General features: G+C 38.5%; 2 protein-coding genes across 5 annotated transcripts in view; one reads left to right on the top strand and one right to left on the bottom strand.

Moving 5' to 3' along the window:
• LOC131368211 (cell adhesion molecule DSCAML1) overlaps positions 1 to 6,652 on the top strand; it is a 92,317-nt gene extending 85,665 nt beyond the window's left edge. For all 3 annotated transcript variants that reach the window (XM_058414192.1, XM_058414191.1, XM_058414193.1), the window contains 2 exons: positions 452 to 763; positions 938 to 6,652. In XM_058414192.1, coding sequence (XP_058270175.1) covers positions 452 to 763; positions 938 to 1,467 — 842 coding nt within the window. In that variant the 3' untranslated portion in view covers positions 1,468 to 6,652. The remainder of the gene's footprint in view (positions 1 to 451; positions 764 to 937) is intronic.
• Positions 6,653 to 7,965: 1,313 nt separating this feature from the next.
• Positions 7,966 to 21,427, bottom strand: part of prkd2 (protein kinase D2) — a 32,775-nt gene continuing 19,313 nt past the window's right edge. For both annotated transcript variants that reach the window (XM_058413505.1, XM_058413504.1), the window contains 13 exons: positions 20,806 to 20,877; positions 14,816 to 14,978; positions 14,621 to 14,732; positions 14,379 to 14,456; positions 12,442 to 12,730; positions 12,304 to 12,356; positions 12,110 to 12,182; positions 11,902 to 12,008; positions 11,522 to 11,683; positions 11,086 to 11,184; positions 10,197 to 10,464; positions 9,934 to 10,019; positions 7,966 to 9,698 (listed from right to left, as the gene is read on the bottom strand). In XM_058413505.1, the coding sequence (XP_058269488.1) occupies positions 9,483 to 9,698; positions 9,934 to 10,019; positions 10,197 to 10,464; positions 11,086 to 11,184; positions 11,522 to 11,683; positions 11,902 to 12,008; positions 12,110 to 12,182; positions 12,304 to 12,356; positions 12,442 to 12,730; positions 14,379 to 14,456; positions 14,621 to 14,732; positions 14,816 to 14,978; positions 20,806 to 20,877 (1,778 nt within the window). In that variant the 3' untranslated portion in view covers positions 7,966 to 9,482. The remainder of the gene's footprint in view (positions 9,699 to 9,933; positions 10,020 to 10,196; positions 10,465 to 11,085; positions 11,185 to 11,521; positions 11,684 to 11,901; positions 12,009 to 12,109; positions 12,183 to 12,303; positions 12,357 to 12,441; positions 12,731 to 14,378; positions 14,457 to 14,620; positions 14,733 to 14,815; positions 14,979 to 20,805; positions 20,878 to 21,427) is intronic.

Here is a 21,427-nt window from a genome sequence, read left to right as displayed (position 1 = left end):
AGCAGCATGTGTAGCTGGGTGAGGGGGGTGGAAGCTATGCACTTAATTTAATTTTGTTTGATACTTAAAAGCAAGTACTTAATAAAATATAGTTTAGAAAATGTAATACTTTAACTACAGTATATTTCACAGTAATGTAATTATAAAAGAATGAGTGAATGTATTTTTACTAATGTTTTGAGGATTGAGTCTGATTATTTTAGAATACATATTTCTATATGCATCCATTAGTGGTTAACTTTATTAGCCTTGTGTCTATAGTGCAAAACTGAATATATTAAATTTCAACACCAAGCTCTGGTGACTATTTATTTTAATATATGTGTATATTTTATATTTTACCATTTAAACTAGAATAAAATTTGAGTCTATTTATTTATCTCCAGCATCATAAAACCAGCTGTTAATCATTTTTGTGTCTTCTTTCTGGCTTCCCTGGTTTATGTCTCAGACAAGGGCCGTAACAGCATGGTTTCAACAGAGAGTGCTTCCTCTACATACGAAGAATTGGCTCGTGCTTACGAGCACGCCAAGCTGGAAGAGCACCTGCAGCATGCTAAGTTTGAGATCACAGAGTGCTTCATTTCAGACAGTTCTTCGGATCAGATGACCACAGGTACTAATGAAAATGCTGACAGCATGACATCAATGAGCACGCCATCCGAGCCAGGCATCTGCCGCTTCACAGCATCTCCACCAAAACCACAGGACTATGACCGTGGCAAGAATGTAGCGGTGCCAATTCCACACCGTGCCAACAAGAGTGAGTTCTTACCAGAATTGTGTGTTGTAATTTATTTAGTACCATTCATTAGGTTTTTTAATTCTATGTGCATTCGATTTTAAAGAACAAGAGCAAGAACAAGATTGTTCTATAAAGTAATGCTAACTTCTGCTAACTAATTTTTACTTCTGTCTTTTTTCTCTCTCTGCCCAGGTGAGTACTGTAATCTCCCCCTGTATATGAAGACAGAGCCATTCTTCCGCAAACAAGCTGAGTTGCATGACCCATGCCCAGTGGTACCACCACGTGAAGCTTCTATTCGAAGTTTGGCGGCTCGTGCCTACCACACACAGGGCCGCCACATGACATTAGACCCATCCAAACAGGCCCTGACGCTCAGCCATGGTGGCTTAAGTAGCCTAACCAGCTCAGGAGCATCAGGGCCAGCCTCCAGCACCACCACAGGTGGCTCCAGCATCAGCTCGGGCACATCCACTTTGCCCCAAAGGACTCTTACCATGCCCAGCTCCTCCTCCACCTCCTCAGCTGGTCAAAGCACCGGAGCTGCTGGAGCTGCAGCTGGTGCTGTGGCCAGTTCTGGCTCCACAGGGGGAGGTGGCGTAAGCAGCAGCTCCAAGGTTGGTGGTTCAAGAGACTCTCTGCTGGAGAGCAGCTCATCTGGATTGGGCAGACTGCAGAAGCAGAGTGCTGGGGCATATTCAAAGTCCTACACACTGGTGTAGGTGCTGTTCTCCCTCCTCCACACACATAAAAACATATATAATTGCATACATTAAGATACATTTAGTGTCTGCCTGGCACAAGGTGGTAAACAAACTGTGCACTGACTGGACTTATCCACCACAGGGGTCTCTTTCGCACTGTCCTTTCTTTCTCTTTCTCCCTTGCTCCTATTTCCACCCTAACCTATTTTTCTCTGTTTGCCCCCCTTCCCCCCTTCGCATACTATGTTCCTCCTTTGGCCATCTGTCTTCAATTATACTATGCCAAACCTATATTTTTTCACTTTTCTTCTTTTTGTTCCTTTTGATTTCTTTCTCCACTGAAGACACCTTGGACCTTATGCACAAATTACATTTGATGTGCACTTGTTAATTTGACTACCTGAGAGTAGGAAAATTCAACAGTTTTAAAATATATATTGTTTCACACTAATATGTCTAGATGTTTTTAAGGAGATAAATATGTTTCTTTTTTATGTCTCTTGCAAAAGAATAAGCATTGCCTCGGAAAGTGCTTATGCATAAAGAAAAGCAGGCTTGGTGTCTTTTTTTCCCTTCCTAGTCAGGCTGGTTTGGACAAGTCCGTGATTGTGGCGTATGCTGATAAAGTTAAGTATTTGGATTTTTTTTTTTCATACAGCTGATAAACACAGTACAAAGTGTTAATGACTATTTTAAAAACAAAACTGAAAAAGAAAAACTGGAGCCATTTTACGGAGGATGGATTTTTTCCCCATTATTTATTTATTTATTTATTTATTTTACATTTCTAGACTTTTCTCAGGCCTTCGCATGTGGGTCTGTCTGAGTGTGCATGTGTGTTTATATATGTAAGTATATATGTACACATGTTATAGGCACACATCATCAGAAGGCCCAGGCATTTGGGTTGGATCTTTGGGGACAGAAGAAAAATACAAACAGGGGTGTAAAGCTTTTCCCTGCATTCTGCTCTGCTTCAATATTGAAATATAGCACTTACTGTCAAGCGATAGAGAAAATGGAAGACTAATAAGGTGGACAGATCTACCATACAGCAAAATTAATTGACACTTGCAGTGCTCATTTTTGTCCAGAGTTAATACTATAGGTGTTTTTTTTTCTGTGTCACCTGTTCCCCAATGCTCTATATTCCTTAACTATAACTATGTAAGGATGGCTTCTGTTCTGATGTCTGTTTTCTGTGCTTGATTCACCTTCCCCTTTCTCATGTAAACATCTCACAGATTTTTATGGATGGACAGAGCAAAGGTGTGTCAAGAATTGAAGAATGAGGGATCAGAAATAGAGGGAATTGCAAGTGTATGTAATAGCAAGATATCTGCTGATGTCTGAAAAGCGTGTCTTCATTGCAAGTACTTGTTTTTACCTCCACCAGAGGGCGGTATTGACCCATGGCTGCAGTGACATAGATACCAGCTTTTGTTAGTAAGGGTGAATGCAGTGAACAGTGGAGGCAAACTGCAAGAAAAGAAGTGATGATGAAGTGATAATGAAGTGTTAATGCATCTCTCTCTCTCATGTCCTTAAAACACCAACCAAACCTTGTACAAGACAAGTTTCACACTGCACAATATTAAATGAACCAAAAAGTAAAAAAACAAAAAACAAAACAAAAAAAAAACCAACAAAAAAAATCAAGCAAACAAACAAACAAACAAAAAAAACATTGGCTGATGGGCATGTAGAGCTGAAAACATACTGGTAAAACTCTTTCATTCACTGGTCCAAAATACAGCAGTGGGATTGCCAAGTGCATGTACAAAAAAACACACAAAAAGCAAAAAAAAAAAAAAAAAACACTAAAAAACACCCAAAAAAACACAAAAAAACCCCACAAAAATCATGTGAGAATGGAGAACATGGTGAAAGTGCTAAATAAATGATTAGATAATCATATAAATAACTAGTTTTAAAACATTTTTTGTACCACATCCATCTTCTATTGTCTCTTATTGTTTGTTTTACATTCATCAAATATCCAGAACTCTTTGCATTTTAGCAGCTCTACAGCTCTGTCCTTTGGCTCAGTTTGCACCTCACAGCTCGGTTTAGCAGCTCTCATGTTCAAAAAATACACAAAACACAACATAAAATACATGGAATGTCCAGTTTGCTTCCTGCAGTTGGGTCAGTTCAGGGTCAAGTCACTCTCCCACTGCAGTGGAACTGTGTTTGAAAACGGACAGTGAGCACCTCACGGACACACTCTGACTTGTTGTTTTTAGTCTTATTGCAACTGCTGTGTTCTCAAATGCCTAAATTAATCACACCGAGGGGAAAACACACAAATGTTCAATTCAAATGGACCAAACACGCCATATGTGAAAGAATCCTTAATTATCTGGTCTCCCTCCCCTGAGCCCCAAAGCCAAGCCTAACTAAATGTTAAAAAATTTTATTCTAAAAAACTATTCACAGACTTCAACAGACAAAACACTACATCAGGGCTCCTGCAATACAGAAAAGAAAAAAGAAAATATATTACAATGTTTCTTCAAAAAAATATCTATATATAGGCATATATAGATAAAGATATATATATAGATATATATTTCTACTTAAAGATAAAGTGAATATATAATTGATTAGAAAAGAAATATGTCATATCTAATTGAATAAAGAAATAATATATATATATATATATATATATGTATATATATATAAAAAGATTTGAAGACAATCGCTCAGAGCAGCATAACAAAAGAAGAGGTTGATCACAAAAGGAGAGATAAAAGAATAACAAATGTAACAACCAACAAAAATACCTGTGTGTTAAGGTTTGGAGTCTTATAATTAGAAGCTTCTGCTCAGAAAGTTTGCTATTCAAGAATCAGAATGAAAGAGATCAGCAATTATCTAGAATGATGTAAAATGCAAATCAAATCTACAGTCCAATATGTAGTCAGATGTTTAGGTGCATTAATATAGTCACATGACATTTATTATTACAGTGGTGTCTTAAAGGCCAGTGGAAGTATTGATATCAGACATGATTGCACACAATTTAATATATACTTATAGCATGGATGAAAACTACACCACTGAAATTAATTTGGTGAGCACTTTCACATTGTAGCCAGAGGATGAAAACATCTTCAGAGCCCTATTTACTCTATAAATCATTATTGCTGCCTTTCAGCAGGTGTTCAGTGTGTAGTGTATTAGAAATAACCAATATGTTAACTCATGTATTGACCAAATTCACCATGTTACTATCATGGCATTCAGCCTTTTCCTACTCACCAAAACTTTTATTATCATTATTGAAAAGTGTAATTCAGATAAGGGAAATAATGTAAATGTTTGAAGTGTGGTTAAGATTTACACTTCAATTAAGGCATGATTGATTTGATTCAGTCAGTTGAACAGATAAGGCAGTAGATACTTATAATAGATACTTACTCATTTTTAAACACACACACACTGTTTTTATACTCCCATCCTAAACCCAAAATTAAAAAAACTAAACATTTGTTTCTCTTTCATTTAGGAAAACATTAATATAATTTACCAAAAATGATACAGAACTTGTGTATAACTTTGTAACTTTGCCTTGGATGTCTGCCTACAAAGATCAGATTGGTTGGATCGTGTAGGTTAGGCAGCCAATTAAACAAACACAGTAGTAAAAACAGTCAGTCTGTCTAAAAATGTCTAAACCCTTGCTAGTGAAGTGTGGTTCTCTAACACAATGAAGATCACACTTTAATGAAGTTGTTGGATAGTTACTCTCCATAGCAAAACGGCCATGAGCTTAATCAGTTGTATTTGTAATAAGATTAAAAAAAAAAAAAAAATCATTCTGTACTTGCACCTTCACATTATAATTGAGTGCTAACACACTATGTACAGATGACAATGGACAAAGTTTTCAAATGTTTAAATAAACTAATAACAATATATTAATAAAAAGAAATTAAACCCACATAAAAGAGGTGATTGAATTCATCAGTGACTAATTCCTCGCAAATGTAAGTGTGAACGGAGATCAGCTGAGTGAAGTGATGACAATGAGGCTTGTGTTTAAATGCTGTGAGTGATATTGACCCCAGGTGATGAGGTTTCATTAAGACTGTGCCATTCTCTCTGTGGACATACAGTATTCATACTTGTTCAGACATTCCATGCACTTTTTTAAAAAAAAATAACCACTGGAAATACTCACAATGGACTGATGTGACTTTCAGTTTTTCATTTTAATATGTATGATCTCCTGTTTGGTTTGTCTTATTTTTCTTTATGTGATTGCTTCTGTTGAGAAATGCAGTTGTTATGCAGTGGGGCAGGCCTGTTTAGCCAGTTGAAATCAGGGATCCTGTAGTTACCAGTAATCACAGGAAAAGCTGTGTTGATATTGGGTGGAGTCAGGAATCAATCCCCATCCACCCTGTGTGGCCAATTTCCTCAACCAATCAGATTTCCTGCTTTACCCAGGCCCCTCCTGTCAGTACAATTTCTGCAGATAATGACTCTTGTATATAAGAAAGTGTTTTGTATAAATAACTACTATTTTCGACATCTCCAGGAAAGAAAAACCAGGGCACAATTGAAAAAAAAACTCTGTTTAAAGATCTAACTTTAAGTGTTAGGGGATTAAAATATATAAAATGTAATAAAAAAAAATAGCATACACATTATTTTTTTGTTTTTAATGGGTCTATATAAATGTGTGTGTGTGTGTGTGTGTGCGTGTGTGTGTGTGTGTGTGCGTTTGTATGTATGTGTACGTGTATGTGTGTGGAAAATGTGCACACACACACACACACACACACACACACACACACACAAATTCTCTTAAAAAGATTTAATGGGATTTATTAATGGTTTAACTGTTTTATTAATTTCAGTAGGTTTTGTTTATTTCTTTTTTAACGTTTGGCTATCTTGAAGAAAATGGTATTGCATGCACTGAACAGTTTGCAGAATATAAAAACATAAGGGAAATGGAAGTGAAAATAATTAAAAGAAAATGTTTGGATTTTTTTTTTTGATTGATTGTTTGTTTGTTTGTTTGTTTGTTTGTTTGTTTGTTTTTTAACTGCAGATAGGATTCCTAAAACTTTATGGGAAAAATGCTTCAATTTCCAATTGCTTGTGTTTAACTGTACAGTTTTTTTTCTATAAATCAAAACAAAACAGAAAAGTACTCCAACACCTGGGCAATAAAACTATCTTTCTATGACTTGGTTTGTGGTTTGGTCTTCTGTTAAAGTCCACTGCAGTCATGATTATTCTGGTTATGAATATATAAGGAACAGAACAGAAGCCATGCAGACATGGCACAAATCTTTCAGTCACTAGCCCAACTGCAGCACTAGCAGCATTAGGCTTGCATGCAGAAACCACGACGGGAAAAAAAAAAGTTGCAGACCAAGCCACCATCCAGTGCCTACTGGACTCTGCTTTCACCATAAGCCCTTTCCCAAGCCTATTCCACCAGAATGATGTTGCCCCAGAGAGATTATTGGCAGATATTGAAGGCTGGATATGGTCAGCTCTCCCCCTGTCCAGAGCAGAAATACTAAGTGCCAGGTAGTACTCAAACAAACATGTATTCATCAGGCATTGGTGGATTTTTCTTCCCCTTAAACATTTCTGAACAGTATAGAGATGATACCACATAGACATCCTGAAGATGGCTTTAGACTGCAATTCATTTAAACAATTTTGCACTCATGTTTCAATCAATGAACAGGTGATACGAAAGATGTAGGGTAATTTATAATACCTCAAGTTTACCTACCACAGGGGGCAGCCCCACAGGTATGGAACAGTGTTTGGTTCAGTTGTTTAAGTGCAACTGAAAAACACAGTTTGTTTAGTTAAACTTTTTTACGAATAGTTTTTCTTAGCTAAAGGAGCAGATCGGGAGGTTTAATAGGCACAGAGTGTTTGGGGAAATTGGATTATATTAGATGCTGTCACTCCACCACTCTCATACATTTGCTCAGGGTTGAGGCACTTGGTAGTGCCCACTGCTGTTAAGGTTGGCCCCATGTAGACCCTGGAGATACATGAGACTGCTGATTCTCTTATCTACACATTGCTCAAAAGCTCCACTTGACTATATACACTTGTAGAAAGGACATTATTCAATCATACTCTCCATTGTCACCCAGATGAGGACTGGTTCCCTTTTGAGTCTGGTTCCTCTAAGGGTTTCTTCCTCATATAATCTCAGGGAGATATTCCTCCATTACTTCTGAGTTTCACAATGGGGATAAATTTATCAAGTTAAAACTTACATCCTAAACTCATGTTTTTGTAAAGCCATTTTGTAAGAATGTCACCTGTTATAAAAAAAATAATAATAATTCCTCTCTGCCAGCATTATCGATGCATAATTTTGACTCTACAGTACATACCTCCTTTAACACTGACAAAATTACCTTTATTTTAAACTTTGTTATTAATATTCCTCAGTATGCCTGAGAAACATCTGGATGGAAACCATAGTCATAGGCTGTATATGTCAGAGAGTCACAGAGGCAAGAATGCAAGGGTAGACTTTTATTTTTAAATGTACAAAAGAAACAACAAAATTGAATGTATAAACAAAAATATACAGCCTATGAGCAAGACTATGGAAGGCAAAGCAGCAAACAACATACATCAGCAGAAGCATGTGAAACAGACACTGAAACGCAAGAACTTATATAGAAGGAGGTGAGGCCAGTCAGTAAAAGTTTGTATGATTGTAACTTTATAATGTAATATTTATCAAACCATTCATTAATGAACTTGATCTTGTCTTTGCCATCTGTCAAACCATATGACAATATCAAACCTCCCCACTGTCTCAAATATTTTACAAAAGGTTACAGCTCAGCAACAAAGTTCATTTGCATAAGAATCTCATACTTAAAATCTTTCAATCTCAATTAATAATCAATCACAGTAATAAAACAATATTGGTTAAAGTAAACGACCTATTACTCTCCTCTATTCAGGGTGTTGTTTAATTTAGTAATATAATTTTGTTAGGTACATAAACAAGTGTTAGTACGGAATGCAGCATCAATAGTCCTTAATAGAAATATAAAATTACTGCTAGTTTACAACCAGTTGGCTCCAAGTACAATTTATCATTGAATATACATTACTACTGACAGGTATCACTGTACAGGTTATGTGCAAATACTGGTTTTCCTATTAACCTGTTTTGTCAGGAATTTTGTTAAACAGCTTTTCTATTCTATGTAAGTGCATATATGTGGTATTTTATATATTTATTAAAATTAATATGTAAATTAATATCAGAATAAAATTTAAATGGAAGTTTGATGTCAATGATGCAGGACGCACCTAAATTATTGTTTTGAAGAATGGTCCACATATTGATCTATATGATTTTATTTATATTATTTAAACTGCACTCTTAATTGACAGTACAGTTAAATTCTCAAAAGAATCTGCAATATTTGTTTATCTATTTCCGATTTTATCATAAATATTATATTTGGTGAGGTAAAATAAAAATAAAATAATTAAGAAAATCTTCCAGATGGAAAATATGAACAAGCATGCTTTTGTCTGATAAGTGTGTTCTTTATTGTACGTAAACAAATCATCCAATTTGCAGCTGACAAATTATATGACATCAGTGAAAAACTGAATAAATCACATCCATTAAAGCATATTGCATAAGAACATAGACTTACCACCATTTTGAACTGAATCAGGCTAAAGAAGCGTTGAAAGAAATATGTACAACAACATCTTTTCACTGTACACATTTATGTTTGCTTTTATCATCATCCTACCTCTGTGTATCGTAAACTAAGAAAATGTTTGGCATAAAGGAACCTCTACCTGCCTGAAAAGATAACAGCTGAGGTGTCTTTATTAACAGAGTTGGACCATACAGCTGCACATAGTGCAAAGAAGCTAGAGGGAGTTGATATATGAAAAAGGAAAGAGGAGAAAAGGTCCAAAATCTCTTCAAGCCAATTTTGGAAATAGCTAAATGCCCCCTCCAACTGACATTTGGCCTCCTTTTCCACTTCCACTTCTCAAAGGATGCTAACACGTTCAGTCAATCCCTGCATACAAGCATCATCAGTCCCCTCATCGTCAGAGGCAGAAAATGCAGGTACTAGGTGGGCTGGGTAAGGCAGTGAGTGCTCCTGAGCGAACCTCTGCCAGCGAGCATCATCACTTTCATGGGTTATATAACGTTCACCAAGCTTTGATTCCAGTTCCCGCAGGTCCAGCCATGTTTGATAGTCCTTATTAAACAATGAGAAAACAGAAAAGCTAGATTAAGGGGCAGATACATGGGGGAGAAAGATTAATTTGGAGGCAAGGATATTAAATAGAGATCAAATTTATATCATATTTAAATCAAGTCTTATTTTACAGTAAAAACTATGTTTTCTAAATTATCATTTTTCCTGTCTCCTTGCTATTTCAAATTTCTTTAATCCATGATTCCAGTACTCCTGCACCTTTTGTGCATATTACCTGCAAATAGGCATGACTCAGGCTCTTGTCCACACTATACCGTTTTCTCAACTTCACTTGAAGCAGATTATTGATGAGATCAATAGCTATGAAAGGGATGGAGAAGGAGAGATGACACATAAAATTTGTACTATGCAGTGATTCAGGTTTCTCCTGAATTTTCTAAAATTCAAAAATTGTACCTGTTGTCATCTTTCAGTCATGATTCTTATAAATGCTATTTTAAGAAATACAAAGAGAAATAATGATTGAAATAAATGTACCTTCTGGAGAGATTTGCTTCCAAGGGTTTGGTGGGTACATGAAAGCAGCATTCTGAATCTGGTCATTAATATCTTCATCCTCATTAAAGGGAAAGGTCCCACTCAAGCTGACATACATAATGACTCCTACAGACCACATATCCAGAGACCGGTTGTACCCCTGGTTCATCAGCACCTCTGGAGCTAAGTAAGCAGGTGTTCCCACCACGGACCGCCGAAAAGACTTCTCCCCAATGATGCGGGCAAAACCAAAATCACACAGCTTCACCTAGAAAGAAGGAAACACATGGAAAGAAACACATGGAAAAAATGAGAAATGTTAAAAGAACTTAAAAATAATAATAATAATAACAAAAGTGCTTTATTTTGAGTAACAGAGAGGGAGAAGTCCCTACATTATATGTAAAATATTTTATTGAACAGTGTGAGCAGTATCCACTCAGCAAATCAGAGGTTTTATACACATTAAATTTGTGCAAACAAACTGCAAAAAAGTGGTGCGTGGCAGAGAGGGATCATGTAAAAACATGGTGATTATTCAAAACAGCATGTTTACGTTCTTTCATATGAGACAAACATGATCTGAGGGATATGTGTTGCATACATGGGAAACAGAATAGAAGCTAGAACCTTTATTTCTCCTTTAGCTGTACAACTAAATAAGTAAATCTAAACATAATAATTATTTATCAAAAGTAGACTTGGATATCACTCAAAATTATAGCAAAATTAAAATGGCAATAGCTATCTTTAAATATCTTTAAAAATTATATACATTTTTATCGCTCATAATTTAGCAAATTGGCAGAAGAAAACAAATGTTAACTATGAAATCTCACTGTACTTTTATTGATAATGTTACAGTTTGTGTTTGCTTTGAAGTATTTACCTGTGGGAAAGGCTCAGCTGAAGACAGCAGCACATTCTCAGGTTTTAAATCACAGTGCACAATATTCTTGAAGTGGAGGTGCCTTAGGGCAGCCAAGATCTGCAGTATGATGAACAGAAAAAGAAAGAGGGGTAAAAGAAAAGTATATAGTTATATGTTACATGATTCTATTTATTTTCCTGTTTAGAACAATGATTGAAATGTAAGTACAGCAGGGCAGACGCAACTCCACACTCATTAAATATTAACCCACGGAGAATAAATATGAACTCACAGCTGTGTACAAATGCCTGTATATATTTAGGTTAAGGTATCTTGTCAATCAATCGTTTTTGAGTAATTACACACAGAACAACAAAATCTGAATGAATGTTCAAAGCAGCTTATGTACTGTATGTGATAGCCGTATATCTTCAGGTTATTAACAGATTCTGACCTGTGTGATCAGGAACTTTGTGAGCCTCTCAGGTAGACGTCCATTCTCACTTGAGAGGATCATCTCGAGCATATCCCCATGAAGCTTCTCCATAACAACAAACACTTTTTCAGGAGTTTCAAACATACACTCCAGATTCACTATGCCAAGATGACGCAGATTCTGAAGAAAAAAACAGTAATGAGAATGGAAATAGGAAAAAAAAAAAAGGCCTTTGTTATTATGGGGCAACATAAACGGAAAGCATACTCAAAACCAGCTTATAAAAAATATAACCAGATTTGTAAGCCAGAAAAATTGGCACATATAAATAGACATTTGTTAAGATACAAATTGGTAATGCAAGTGCAGTTCCTTAAAAAGTTCCTCATAATGGCTACCTGGAGTATGGCCACCTCATTCCTCAGCTGGCTCTCCTGTTTAGTTGAAAAACGAAGCTTGTCAATCACCTTGACAGCCACATCCCTTCCAGATTTTCTGTGCTTTCCTGTTTAATAAACAATGATTGTAAAAGATATGTTTTATTGGATAAATGGATATTTAAAATACTGTGAAACAATTTTCCTCTAAATTCTTGAAAATACATACCACCATATACCACTCCAAACTGGCCAGAACCCAAAACCTCATCAGCAAAAATCTGATAAATCATGCCAATATCCTACAGAAAGATGAATACCATACTAATGATTAATTTCTTCATTACTGTTTAAATCATCCTCTTAAGCTTTAATATTTGTAACCAGAAATAAGTTCTTAATTGTACAGTTATGTAAACTTACCACATTCTCCTGAATCTGACTGTTGGACACTGAAATACTGACTGATGCCTGTCCTAAGAAACAATCTACAATTAAGCACTGAAGCATTCAACCTCAAGCATTAAAAAAAACTGATCAGTTCAGAGATCTTTTGCTTACTGTGAGGGGTGCTGCCTTCAGATTGCGGATTGTCTTGGAAGATGACAGGCATAAGGGCCTGGCGAATGGCGTTTTCCCAAGCTTTAGCAGCTTCCTGTCCCACTCCACTACTGGGTCCTACACTATTTGGTGAGTTGGGAACTGTCATGCTAGGTAATTGGGAGGCCTCACCCACAAAGTATCGTATAGTACCAGTCACAATCTCAAAACAGTGTGGGCTGGCACCACTGGGTACCAAACTGAAATCACCTGCTGGGCATACTTCAAGAATTTCAGAAAGAGGTATTTCCTGTGAAGAAAAAAGATTTGAACTATCATATATCACTTCAATTTTTATATTGAAGTCATATTTCACATTAATCTACAGTCACATGCAGACTCATTAGCGCCCTTTATAAAAATTAACATAAACGAATATACACTAAATTGGTCTTAACATCGTAAAACTCAATTAATGTACGTTATAACAATGACTGGAAATAGATGCATAATGAATCACAGTTTCTTCCTGATCATACTTTCACTCACCTTCAGGTACTGCTTTGTTCCTGATCAGGGTCACACAGGATATAGTATTAGGGAATACCCTAATATCATTCTGTGTTATGTGTTTTTCACAAATGCTCAGTTGGGCAAAAAAATACTGCATAGCTATTTATCAGCCTATAGAGTTGAGACCAAAAGTATAGATTTACCTATTCAATTTCAGCTTTTTACAACTCCAACAGATTAGAGACAAATTTATTTTTGGTTTAATTCACTTTATCAGAGTTCCAGTGGGCCAAATCTTTACACACACCAAGTTGACTCTATGTAAATAGTCTGAAAATGACTTTTAGTAGTAATCAGTTAGAAGTTGGCCAGTGCATTTTTGCCCTCGATTTCATGGGTAATTCCTTATGAAAGATTTATAAACAACTAAAGGTATCACAATTATGAAACTTTGGTCCAAAACAACATGTAAACCGACTCTGTGCAAAAGAATAGTGTTGACAGTGAGTGCAAATATTAAGTTACATGTAAACAGGATCAATATAAAGTGTAAAGTGTAATGTAAAGTGACATGCATGCAAACGCATAATAATAATAATAAAAATGTGGACTGACTATGGACAAAGAGGTCAATGCTGTTACAAAAAATGGAATGGAATGAATTGTGCTGTTACAAAAAATGGAATGGAATGAATTGTGAGAAACAAGTGGAATGTTAACAAGACATTTGCTACACAGTCCCAAGAACTGTGATCTCTCCTGAACAAAAGCATGATGGAGAAAGTAAACATGGTTTTTACTCAGTGACTTTCCTGATTTGGTAACACTGTACCAGAACCCTGCTATTGTATAATCTGAAGTTGTTTAATTTCATGTTCCAATTGCTCTGGAACACACTTTTTTTTTTGTAGATTTTCCTCACAGAGACAGACATTCCAGTTCACTTATGATGTACTGTATGCAAGAGCAATTATGATTTATGAACTAAAGATAACCACTAAGCTACCACATGTGTGGTCACATGCCACATCATAATGTAACCTTTTTCCAATCACATCGCTAAGCAGTAATCAGTGGTGAATCCAGAGAAGGAATGGAGGTCCTGGTGGCATCTTTTTCTAGCCAGCTTATAAGAGACTGTTTCTTAATTCCTTCTGTATTAAAGCTGTAATCATCTGGCCTTTCACAATTATTTCCAAAACATGATAAGAAAAATAAAATGTTTGCAGTTCACAGTCAGAGCTAGGAGTTATGTTTAAAATTCATTTGCCTTCAGACCTCAGAGGGAAAGTATTTGATTATTTTGTCAATATGGGTGATTATATAAGGAAATAAATATGTAAGGAAACCATGCACACTGTTTAAACAATGGGAATGAGCCACCTAATTATATTAAGACAACAAAGCAGTAACAAGGACACTGTATAAGTTTGGACAATTCTTACCTTATAGTATTTATTGGTGGTGTCATTGTGGAAAAGGATGATACACTTGCAGTCCAGGCGCCAGTAGTGGCGCTTCCTCTGTTGAGTTCAGGTCAAGATATGTCAATATATAATTCTAGTCTTTTCCCCTTCAATCAGTATTAGTCACACTCATATTTGGTAGTGAAATGCAAGTTCCTTATTGTGTCTTATTAGTTGCAGTGCAAAGGAAATTATTTGTACAAACTAGAAAAGCAGTGTACCAGGGTGTCCTTGTTGCTGTAGTGCACCATCCAGCCTTCCTTAATAGCTGTACTGGAGCGGCGTGTGGTGTGTCTCACTGACTGTACCACTCTCATGAGGGGAATATTAGCACTGTGGCAATTATGAGGAGAAACATGCTTAATCTGTGTTTTAAAAAGAAAGAAAATCAGTGAGAGATATAGTGTGTGTCTGACCTCTGGTCTCCACTGGCTCCATCCTGACTGTTGTCTGGGGAGAAGGAGCCAGGGATACTGCAGGCCTCATCTGAATCATCCATCAGTGAAGTTCTTTCTGAGTCCAAATATTCATTACTATAGTCCATTGGTACTTCTGTGTCTGCAGCTGGACTAAATATATCTGGGAGAAAGAACGCAAATGCAAAAGATCAATATGGGTATACACACACAATGAAAAATAAAATATACAGACTCAGGTGGTACCATTCAGTTACAGGTCAAGAGCTTAAGTTAATGTTCATGCTGAACATGAGAAAAAAATTGCCAAAAATTGGGATCTCAGTGACTTTAACTATGTCATGGTTGTTGGTACCAGATGGGCTGGTTTGAGTTCGTCTAATTGCTTAAGAAAATGCTAATCATGGAGTTTACACAGAACAGTGGGTGGAAACACAATGTTAATAAGAGAAAGGAAAATGGCCAAACTGGTTCAATAATTTAAATAATCACTCTTTACAACCATGGTGAGAAAAAAATCTCAGCACACACAAAACACCAACCTTGAGGTGGATGGACTACAACAGCAGAAGACCACATTGGGTTCCACTTCTGTCAACCAAGGTCAGGAATCTGAGGCTCTCATGGGCACAGTCTCACCCAAACTGGACAGTTACCTGGGCTTTTTCCAGTTTTTAACTGTCCAGATTTGATGAGTCTGTGTCCATCATAGCTTTGGATTCTTGTTCTTAACTGACAGGAATGATTCATGGTGGGGTCTTTTGCTGTTAAAGCTCATCCAACTAAAGGTTTGATGTGCTCTGCATTTTGAGATGCTTGTCTGTCCATTATGGTGGTGAAGAGTTCTTATATAAGTTACTATAATTTCCTGTCAGCTCAAACCATTCTGGTCATTCTCCTTTGATCTCTGTCATCAACAATGTGCACAAAGGATTGAAATTTGCACCATTTTGTATAAACTTTACAGACAGTTGTGTGTGGAAATCCCAAGAGATCAGCAATTTCTGAAATGCTTAAACAAGCTCAATTGCTAACAACAGCCAAGTAACTGAGATCACTGAGAGTGATGTTTGATGTTAACATGATCCAAAGCCCTTCAGTTGTATCTGCATGCATTTATGCAATGTGGTGATGCAACACAACTGGATAACTGAATAAATGTATAAATGAGCAGATAAAAAAATGAAACATTTCTCCTTTACATTTGTATGAAAATTCAATAATGATGTATCTAACATTAATGGCATCTTTTTGGGCAATGTCTGTTGTTGTTATGGTAGCAATGAATTAAGGAAACGTAAGGAGAAAGCACTCATCGACTCTCTCAAAACCTCAAGAATTTGATGTTATTTTTTACCATTTTTGGCCATATTACACGAGCACTGTTAGACTGAACATCAGTACAGCTGTGATTACCAATGACACTCTGCTTGCAGACTTGTGCCTTGAACCTAGGAACTGCAAGACATTGTATATACATGCAATCATGTTTATACCACGACTGGCTACACAGAAATGTAATGGAATTGTAATTGAAAATGAACACTGCAGTGACTTGAAAGCAGTGGTCATAATAGGCAGGAGGTAGCAGTCTTATATGGTTGTTTTGTTGAAATCATGGTAATTTATACAATGACAAAGGTCCCCATTCTTCTCTTACACAAAGGAAAAAACCCACCCTCACTGGAGATGAAGGGTGGAAAAAACACTAACAACAATGACTCCTGATTGTAAACCTCCACTGCTCTTTGTTCAAGGCCTAAAAGGTTAAAGAGCCTACCCTGAGGTGGAGAAGCAACCAGGAGTATTTTGATGGCACAATCATAGGGCCAGTGTAGCAGTCTTATATGGTTGTCTTGTTGATGTCATAGTAATTTATACAATGACAAAGGTCCCCATTCTTCTCTTACACAAAGGAAAAAACCCACCCTCACTGGAGATGAAGGGTGGAAAAAACACTAACAACAATGACTCCTGATTGTATACCTCCACTGCTCTTTGTACAAGGCCTAAAAGGTTAACAAGCCTATCCTGAGGTGGAGAAGCAACCAGGAGTATTTTGATGGCACAATCATAGGGCCAGTGTAAAGGATCTGGGCCTTGCATTTGGGGGTCATGGTACTCTGTAGCGACTTGAAAGTTAAGCTTTTACAGGATTCCCAAAACAGAAGTCTTTACATTGAGGTTCCCAAATACACACTGATCAAGTAAACCAGTTAAAGTGGGGGTTAAACTGCTGTAACTAAGGGAACACCAGAATCAGCTTATACGTGAGAATTCCCTTTCGAGGGAACTCGATGCTGCGTCATGGCTGATGCTATGGGAACGCTTCTATGTGTCTGAAGCTATGTATGAAATCACGCCAATTTATTGGCTCGGGTAGCTCATGTGATGAAGCGGAGCAACAAAGGGCAAACAGCATTCGAATTGCTACTGCATTCTGTGGTGTTTGAAAAGCTCCTGGAGGTAATCACATGTGCTGTTGCTAAGTTTAGCTTAGTTTGGCATGATGAAAGGTTAGTGTTGTCCACTATGAGCTTGACAATCTATGACTAACTTCAAGCTGCCTTCCACCTCCATGCAGGTGTCTCCCTTTTTTTCTATACCTCCACACTGAGGTGTTGAGGTTGTGGAATAATCCTTATTCTGTCTGACTGTTCTCCTGAGCCACTGCTGACTACTCAGCCATTGTGGACTTTGATGAACAGGTGTATGCGGCAATGCCTAGGGTTGAAGAGATGCTTGCAGGCTATCTCTTCCCTTCACTGGCTGCATGGAGAAACATTCCCACTGAGGCCCACATTGGCCTTATAGGGAAGGCCTACAATCCTGCAGGTTAAGTCGTTGCGGTGCTGCACACAGTGGCAGTTTTGCAGTCATACCAAGCTGACCTGCTAAAGGAGCTCAACAGTGAGGTCACAAAGTAGACGGCTCATGCCATCGGCCACTTCATAACCGCATTTAGTTGCCATAGGGAGGCAATCTGACAGAGATAAAAGAAAGGGACAAAACCTTTCTTTTAGATGTCCTAATGTCTCCTAAGGGCCTGTTCTTCCTTTGCCACAGTGAGAAGCTAGGGCTAGGCCGGCACCCACCAGGGCTAGGGCTAGGCCGGCACCCCCTGCCTGCTGAGGCAGGAAAAGAAGGCTAGCATTGCAGCCTGAACCATCCCATGTATAATTGGACTGGTTGGCCAGCGCTTAGGGGCAGGTCCACCAGGCAAGAGACAACCATCACTGTCATGTGGGCCAGAAAGGAATCCTAATGTCAGAGGGATAGGGTTCTCAGGGATGCCCCTTTAGGGCCATTTCCACTGCTGCCTACCCCGCCACCTCCGGTGCTTCAGGATTCAGATATGACCACCCATGCTCCTGCTCCTTATGTTTTGCCACCTCCTGGGTTAGCCCCTGCCAGCTTGCTGTTTCAGGGCACTATGCAAGGTGAGAACAGAGAGAGGCTAACACCTTTCTCAGACCACCTGGCAGTGCAGAAGATTCTGCCAGGTGCATCACAATGGGTTCTGTGGGAAACCCATTCTTGTGCCACTCTTGCTGGCACAGACCGTACCTCGTTCCTCCATGAGGAACCTCTCTCGCATCTGAGAAAGGGGCTGTAGAGTGCACTCCCCTCCCAGGTTGAGCCTGCATGTCTTGGTTCCCAAGAAGGACAGGGGCTACACCCAATTTTAGACTTGTTTGCTCCAAATTGTTAGAACAGTTCCTGCAGACATGCCTCTTTGAGGGCCTATCACCCTCTACATTGAGGTATACCTGGCAGCCATTGCTGTGAGTCACATGCATGTTCTCCTGTCTCTCACCTCCTGCGCGGTGCCAGATGGCTGAGGCTTTGCTGTAGACTGTGTCTCCCCTCCTGAGACCTCTCAGTGGTCCCGGAGGGGCTTCTCCAAGCCCACTTTGAGCCAATGGAGTCAGCCTCTGAGGAGTTTCTGACCCTGGAAATGGCTTTGCTATAAGCCGGTTGTCCCGCCTTTCTGCAAGCCTTCTTCCTCCACCCCACTAGTTGGTGGAGCAGGATAGACAGCACCTGCTCAAGCACAAGGCATAAGTCCTCTCCCTTTTCATCTGCTTTGGCAGCCGCAACAAAAGCAATCCGGTCTCCAAGCAGCATCTTGTGCTGGGTAGTGGTAGCTGTCTCCTAGGCCTATGAGGTGCACTGTGTGGCTAACCCTAGGTGTATTGCTTTGTCCAGCACCCTGCTAGGGGCGTTCCCCCCCAGGATGTTTGTGCTGCGGCAGGTTGGTCCTCTCCGCACACCTTCATCAGGTTCTATAACCTGGACCTGGACCCACTCCTGTCTCTTGGGTCTTATAGGGCTAATGATGCTCTGCTCCTGGCTCATTTCACAACCTCTGGGACAGACATCTCCCAGCATTTGGCAGTATTGGCATTCCCATAGCGTCAGCCATGACCCAGCATTGAGTTCCCTCAAAATAGAACTGCATCAGGTTACATATGTAACCCGGTTCCCTGAGGAGGGAATGAGATGCTGCCTCACTAGCCACACCCCAGGCATCCACTTGCGCTTCCTTCAGACAAGTAGAAGCTGGAGTAATATGACATAGATGCCCTTTTATGGTCTTGCTGGCACACTGTGCTTTGTCATATACTTCATCATTTCACACAGAGCTTCAGACATAGAAGTGTTCCCATAGCATCAGCCATGATGCAACGCCTCATTCCCTTCTCAGGGAACCGGGTTACATGCGTAACCTGGTGCAGATATTCACTCTGTGTGGTGCATAATTCTAAAAGAACCTGGCAGGTATATTAGGTTACCACCCTGAAAGTGAGTGAGCAACCATTAATGGCTGAGATTAATTGCATGGATCCTCAAGCTTTTCCAGGGTACCCAAAGAGCTGCAGGCAAAGAGGGGTCAATGAATTTGCCTGCAGACTCAGAATGCAAAGCTCTTAAATTTCTCTTAAATGTCTGCCCCAGGAAATAGTTGCAGAGAGAAATATACCCTGAATATTGACAGACTGCCTTAGGTCTGTTTCAGATCTCCCCTTTATACCTTTTTGAAGCAGTTTGGGAGACTTGAACCTAAAATGCTCTGATTTAACACAGTAAAGGTACCTGCCATGTTGGACTTTCAGATCCCACCCAGAAGAGATGAGAACTAACCAACCAACATGGGTTAATCTGTTTTGCTCTGATGGTTGGTATGGGCATTACATGCCATGTCACAGGACACCAGAGATCCTCCCACTAATGAACCCTTCATCATTTTCACAAGTGATTATCTATGCAAATGGATAGGATGTAAAACTGTATACAGGGACATGCGTAGCCAGTTAATACTGGCTTACCATCATATCACTCTGAAGCTGGTAAATGGGGTTTGGTTTGGTGTCTCCTGAAAGGGTTTTTAAAGGAGGACTGCTCTTCAGGGGATGCCACCACTGGCTGAGCAGACTGTTGATTAGGTGACATATTTTGCAGTTGGTCCAGTATTTGCAGCAAAATATGCTTGTGACAGCCACTGCCCATGGCAGACACCTGGTTATAGAGTGAAGCTTTGAGTGCACATGCACAGGAACACATGCTTCAAAAGAAGAGATTAGATATAAAGAAAAGTCAGCCTTTTGTGCAAAGCAAGTAAAATCACAAGTCTATGAAAAAAAGTGCAGAATCTTCTTTTAATGACCAAAAAGTAGTCTCAGACTTTTGGACCCCACTGAATCTCACACAAAAACAGCATATCTCTGTGGGCTCTCAAAAATTGCACTAATTTAAACTAATTGTTGTTAAATGGTCATTCTCTTATCATCATTAAAAGAAAATCTTCTTGGAAATCATATGGTTATTATAGTAAAAAGATTCTAAAATCTTAGAATTTTGTTTTTCCCCACTCCTTAATGCCATTTTGGCAAGCCCTGACACAAGCACCTTCAACAGCTACTGAAGCAGATCCTTTCAATTTAGAATCAACTTTGATGAAGAGCCCATGTGCAGTAATGTTTTATTACCTCCTATAGTTTCCCCAAGACAGTCATTAGGCACTTTGTATGCACACCTCTTGTGACAGTTGAATTTGCAGTCTGAAAGAGGAGAAATACACATGTTATCAATATAATATAATTAAATTATATTAGTGATAAAGTAATTTAAGCAGTATAGTATACATATTACACAAAGTATCCATCAAGATAAATAAAAAGAGTAACTAATGCCAGCACTGGAATGACATTTTTCTGGAGAGAAAGTATTGCCTAACCTTAGCCAGCTAGCTAGGTTGTAATTTTTGAGTGATATAATTTAGTATGAAGAAGCAAGAGAAGCTTTGTACCATAGCAAAACAAGAAATCTGATTGAAGGGCTTAATACTGTTCCTAGCTCATGCTGATATGGAGCAAGAAAAATGTATGTTAACTCAAGGCAGATTTTTTAAGTGAACCATGAAGGTGAAGGTGAATATGCTGTGAATCTCCTGTTCTATTCCAAAGGTGTTCTACTTGATTCATGACTGGTGACTGGGACAGTGAAGAACACTGAGCTCAGTGTTGTGAAACCAGTTTGATATGACTTTTGCTTTGTGAAATGGTGTGTTATCAAGCTGGAAATAGTCATCAGAAGATGTGATCATGAAGG

This window comes from Hemibagrus wyckioides, linkage group LG17 (genome assembly GCF_019097595.1).
Source record: "Hemibagrus wyckioides isolate EC202008001 linkage group LG17, SWU_Hwy_1.0, whole genome shotgun sequence".
In the NCBI taxonomy this organism is placed as follows: domain Eukaryota; kingdom Metazoa; phylum Chordata; class Actinopteri; order Siluriformes; family Bagridae; genus Hemibagrus; species Hemibagrus wyckioides.
Note: the sequence above shows the minus strand (reverse complement) of the source record. Positions and strands in the feature narration are given on the sequence as shown.